This window comes from Benincasa hispida, chromosome 7 (assembly GCF_027475165.1).
Source record: "Benincasa hispida cultivar pf3 chromosome 7, pf3_genome.v1.1, whole genome shotgun sequence".
In the NCBI taxonomy this organism is placed as follows: domain Eukaryota; kingdom Viridiplantae; phylum Streptophyta; class Magnoliopsida; order Cucurbitales; family Cucurbitaceae; genus Benincasa; species Benincasa hispida.
In genome coordinates, this window is record NC_143484.1 from 33,639,680 (window position 1) to 33,645,679 (window position 6,000).

The 6,000-nt window shown below is 37.3% G+C and overlaps 1 protein-coding gene across 1 annotated transcript; it reads right to left on the reverse strand.

Annotated features, from left to right (window-relative positions):
* Positions 1–3,469: 3,469 nt before the first annotated feature.
* On the reverse strand, positions 3,470–4,396 carry LOC120081170 (17.8 kDa class I heat shock protein-like). Its single transcript, XM_039035855.2, has one exon. The coding sequence runs from the start codon at positions 4,121–4,123 to the stop codon at positions 3,644–3,646; it is 480 nt and encodes a 159-aa protein (XP_038891783.1). The 5' UTR covers positions 4,124–4,396; the 3' UTR covers positions 3,470–3,643.
* Between the last annotated feature and the right edge of the window lie 1,604 nt (positions 4,397–6,000).

A 6,000-nucleotide genomic window follows, 5' to 3' on the forward strand; every position in this document is an offset into this window, starting at 1 on the left:
CGCTAGACGATCGTCTACCTCTAGAGCTAAACGATGCGTTGTTTTGCTATGCGATGACACTACATGATCATGTAGCTTCGGGTGGGAGCTAAGCGATGAGACGAAGAGCTATGCAATGGCACTGAGCGATTGCTTACACGATCGTTTACCTTTGATCGGGAGCTAAGCGATGCGGCAGAGAGCTTTATGATGGCACTGAGCGATCGCTTACACGATCGTTCACCTATGAGTGGCAGCTGAGCGATGCGAGATTGCTATGCGATAGCACTAGGCGATCACTTACCTCGAGCGCGTGCTAAACGATCAAGACGTGGTGCTAAACGATGGAGCTATGCGGTAGTGTTTGACACTAAGCGATCGTGTAGCATCCTCTGGCGCTAGACAATGACACTATATGATAGAAGTGGAACACTATACGATCGTGTAACTTTGTTAAATGATAGGTGTTGGTTGCTAAACGATCAAGCCAAACACATGACGATGGTCTTCAATGCTAAACAATCAGACTTGGCGAGATTTTGAGCGAGAGAAAGAGAAGTCGGTTCGACCGGTTCTCTTGAGGTTTGGTCTGGTTCAGCTTCAAATGATTTGTGGTTGGTCTGGTTCAGATGGTTCGGGTCTAGTTCAAGCGGTTTTGGAGCGGTACGAGTGGTGTTGAAGCTGTTTTTGTAATAGTTAGGCTTTTGCTTGCTTGTTTTTGCCAAAACTAAAACCATATCAGTATGTGTTTAATTATTTGTGCATTGGATGTATGTTATAGTTAAATAAATCTTGTATTTGCATATAGTATGCCATTTAGATTTAAAATCCCACCATAGGAAGCATGCAACATGCATTGAAAGTATGTTATAATTTGTTATAATAAATAGTATGCATGTTAGGGTTTCTTGTATTTAATATAAATGTTATATTAGATGTTGAATGCTTGTATGTTGTGGATGTTTAGCATGTCTAAAGTTTTATAAACTGTTATAAAATTGGGTTAGACATTTAAAATCCATAATGAAGAACAGTTGCATGCTCACGTAGGTTACTACTTGTTTTAATAAGTTAAAATAGGTCGTTAAACTTGTAAAACTAGGGTTACAAACACAACGGGTATATAATCATGTCGAAGGTTGGGGGTATTTAAGTTGACGGTCTACGGAATACCTCGTACCTGGGGATTATGGCCAAATAATTGAGCATTGGTAACCAGTTTTATGAGTATCCATGAGCGATGTGAGGTAATAAAAGCATTTATCACCTAGACATTGTAGGTTTAAGTCCATTTATAAGAGTTATACATGGATAAACTACATAGACTTAGGGTTATTTTTTTTTTTTATTTAACCAGAAAAGAACCTAAGTATGTAGTTACCCAAACATTAAAACACTTCAGTGGTAGTGAATAACTTCTATATGATAGAGTTATTAGAAAACTTCAGCGGCAGATTATTAACATATGCGGTATGTTATTCTTAGCTCATGTGTCCCTAAGAGTTTGCAGTCTGGATTTAAGCGGTACTTCGTGACACCTTGGAAGTGACCTCCCTTCGGAAAGTATTTTTTAGCTTAAATTTAGATTCGGGTGAATAAGGGGAAGTTGTTCAATCAAAGATCAAATGTATGATTTTAACTGTCACGTCTCCATATAGTTCACACCATGAGATTCATATGACACTTCGTGTCACCCTGGGAGTGACCTCCCTTCGGAGAGCGGATGTATGCGTCAATACCAAGGTGAACGGAGGAAGTAGTTCATAGTAAGTGGGTGAAGGAAATGTGTTAACATATCCTACGATCTCCTCCATTAGTTTGAACCGTGAGATTCTTATGTTGCACGTGTTGGTTAACTTTAAGCGGCCCTTTAGTAGTCATTTAACGACGGCTATCCGTACGGAGGATTGTAACATAGGATTCGGAACAACCCAGACTTCAGTAAAATGAATAGGGTTTTATAGTTCCGTCTTGGGTATTGTTTTCCATTTCGAAGCGATACTCATACCGTTCTATAAGATCCGAAAATGGCGGGTCTACACTTATAGAATTATTAATTGTTAATAATGTGTGACTAAAAATAGTACCTAAATGACTATTAGAATATGAGTTATTCTAGAGGTAGTATTTAGTCAAGAATGTCTTGATGTAGTATCGTTGCAAAAGAATAATCTTGGGTAAATTATTAAAATTGCTAAAACTTGATTGGATATTTAATTTCAGAATGAAAAGTTCAATAATACAAGTTTTGGCAGCAGATAAATTTATTGGAGATAATTATGTGAATTAGAAATCAAATTTGAACACGATACTTGTGATAAACAATTTGCAGTTTGTCTTAACTGAGGATTGTCTTCCCATTCCTAGCTCTAAAAAAAATCGAAATGTTTGGGATGTATATGATGGATATCTCAAGGCTAATGATATAGCCTGTGCTTATATCCTCGCCAGCTTATCTGATGTGTTGAAAAAGAAGCATGAGGATATGAGTACTACTAAAGAGATTATGGAATCTCTGCGAGGGATGCTATTAAACACGTTTACAATAGTCGCATCAAAGTGGAGACCAATGTTTGTGAACATGTCCTGGACATGATGGTCCACTTTCATATGGCAGAAGTAAATGGTGTTGTCATGAACGAGAGAAGTCAAGTTGGTTTTACTCTAGAATCTCTTTCGAAGAGTTTTCTGCAATTCTGAATGCATTTATGAATAAAATTTGACTATTCTACTGAATGAGCTACAGGCTTACCAGATAATGTTGAGAACAAAGGATTACTGCCAAGAAGTGAGGAATGCCCTCCAAGCCTGAAATTGCAAGGGAAAGGGAAGAAGAAGCCTACTGGATTGAAAGGCAAGGATAACACTGCAAAGGAAAATGTTTCCATTGCAACGATGAAGGGCACTGGAGGAGACGTTGCCCTCTATATCTTGTCGAGAAGAGAGCAGAGAAAAGGTAATCAAGCTAACTTAACTCTGGAACCATTTGCTCATCTCATCCAATGGGAGAAATTGCTACTTGTTTTAATTGTTAAAACATGTATAGAATAAATTGTATATATTTTTGAGATAAATGAAATATTCATTTTTAAAAATTATGTTTGTTCTAGCCATCTCTGTTGAGAATCAAATTGTTAAATTTCATTTATAGATATTCAGATATCTAAATAACTAAATCAAAGGATAGAAAATTTAAAGATTTCTAGATCTGACTATTAACAAAGAGTTATTGACACAGGTAGGATGCATCTTGCTCAAGAAGTTAAGAGTATCTCAATGTAGTGGGAGGAAAGTGTGCTTCCTGACCATTATTGAGATTAAGAAGTGTGAAAGAAGGTGATCGTCCTAATGTGATTTGGAGCGGATGATTGACGATATTCAATTGCTTTGCCAACGGCGGAGAGAAGCCATTGATTGAACATTTCATTTCTCTGTATGTTTTAAGCTTTGAAACATGTTGTGTCTGGTTGATAATTAGATATCGCAAACATAATTAGCAAGGGAGGTAAGTTGCTTTTATTACATTGGTAGAATAAAGGAGAAACCCAACCCAAGTGGGGTTTGCAGACACATTCACAAAAACTCAAAACCATACAGATTTAATTCACAGAACATTATTACAGTGCAGACAGACACAGAGAAGAACAGAGGTTAACAGAAAACTTTAACCAGAGATTTCAATGGATTTGATGTCAGGCTTCTTCTGTTCCACTTTTGGTACTGTCACAGTGAGAAGTCCATTCTCCATACTGGCTTTCACCTCTTCAACTTTAGCATTTTCAGGCAGCCTAAATCTCCTCATGAACTTCCCACTGCTTCGTTCAATTCTATGCCATTTATCGTTCTTCTCTTCCTGTTCTTTGCTTCTCTCTCCACTGATCTGCAAAACTCTGCCTTCTTCAACCTCAACTTTGACTTCCCGTTTGTTGATTCCAGGGAGATCGGCAGTGAAGATGTGGGCATGTGGGGTTTCCTTCCAGTCGATGCGAGTGTTGGCAAAAGCAGAGGTTTCACGAGCAGAGGAAGGAACATTAGCCAACGAATTTGAGAATGAAAATCCATCGAATGGATCCCAAACGTCTAATGAAAAGGGGTCGAAGATGTTGCTCTTGCGACCACCGAAAAAGCTTGGAATCAGTGACATGGTGTTCTTGATTCTTGAAAGCTTGTGAAAAGAGTGCAACAATGTGGATCGTGAAATGAAATTTGTTTGTTGTTTGCTTTGCTGCTGATGGTGAAGAATCACACTGAAGGTGGTTTAAATAGAACGGTAGAGAGAATTAGATATTTCGCCACTTTTCTGGTGTTTTCGTTCCTTTTTATCAGAAGTTGGTGGAAGAGTGAGAACTTGTAGAAACTTCCATATTGTTCTCTAACCCTCTGGACCATGGAATTTCAAATTCCCATTTTTGTCCTTAAAAACTCAATTTCTTTTTTTCGCAATAAAAATGACTAATGAGCATAAAAATTTATTAAAACGGTCATAAAAATTCTTGGACAAATGTCAATTTATAGTTCTGTAGCACTCTCAACTTTAAACTTATAATTATATCAATTTAAAATTTGAACTTTTAGAAGTGTAACAATTTAAACTTAAGAGGTCATTTGGTTTCCCAATATGAGTTGAGTTGGTATAAATTATAATATACCAACTCACTATTTAATCCACCAACTTTAAATATTGGTGGAGTTAAGTTGTTATATTTTATCAACTCACTTATATGAATTGGGACTTTAAATTTGTAGAAATAATCAGGCAATACTCCCCATGATTCTGATCTAGAGTATATGCCTATCCACCCATTAAATAAATGACTATCGGAAATGAAATAATGCCTTATTTAGTAAGTCACCTTTTCCTTAGAAAGAAGAATAGGAACGAAAAGAAATGGAAGAATCCACTGACTCACCCCCAACTCACCCTTCTTTCAATGTTTTCAATGGCTCCACCCATCGACGACTTTCACACTCCGAAAACTAACTCTAGGCTCCAAAAATCACCTCTGATGACAACTCAGGCGACCAACTCTACGCTCCGACAACCAACTTTGATGACAATTCCAACGACGAAATCCAGATTCTGACAATCATCTCTAATGACAACTCCAGCGACCAACTCTGCAACCAATTCTGACCTCCAACAACCACCTCCAATGAGCCAACTTCGATGACCACCTTCACGCTACCAACTCCGACAACCAATTGGCTTTGACAACAAAATCCAATGACCAACTCTGACAACCATCTTCATAGGTTCCGACAACCACCTTCGACTACAAACTCCAATGAAAATCACTTTCGATGACCAAACTTTGAGCGAGCAACTTCGACGACCAAATCGTGGCTTCGACGACAAACTTCGAACACCAACTCTAATACCACCTTCATGCGACTAACCTCGGGCTCCAACACCCACCTTCGGTTACAATCTCCAACGAAAATCATCTGCAATGATCAACTTCGACGGCCACTTTTTCCCGACCAACTCCGGGAGCCAAAAATCACATTCGATGATAAGCTTCCAACTCCAATACCGCCTTCATGCGACCAACTTGGGGCTCCAACAACCACCTCTGACTACAAACTCCAGCAAATTTTTTTTACGATAATCAACTTCGACAACCACTTCCGACTACTATAAGATTGATGACTGTTAAAGTATGTTGTAGGGTTGTTGATTATATAAAAAAATATTTTTTACAATAAGTGCAATATTTATACGTTTGTAAAAAAATATTTTTATTTAATTGAATTCACATATCAAATGAGTGTTAAAAATATTTAGACGAAAAATATGTATGTAATTGAAAAGTATGTAACATATAACAAAAAAAATACCATAAAATGAAATTTTTTTCCTGGAACATTTTCTAGTAAGAATTAGTGAAAAATATAGATTTATTCTCTGATGATCCTCCAGATTTAGAGGAATTGAAAGTGAAATTGTTGAAGAAATGTGGTGAATTTCTTTGGCTGCTAACATGATGTGGGAGATTTAATTAGAAAAAATTCATGATATAG

Excerpts from the sequence above, each read along its gene's own strand:
- LOC120081170 (XM_039035855.2), bottom strand. The coding sequence starts at position 4,123 with ATGTCACTGATTCCAAGCTTTTTCGGTGGTCGCAAGAGCAACATCTTC.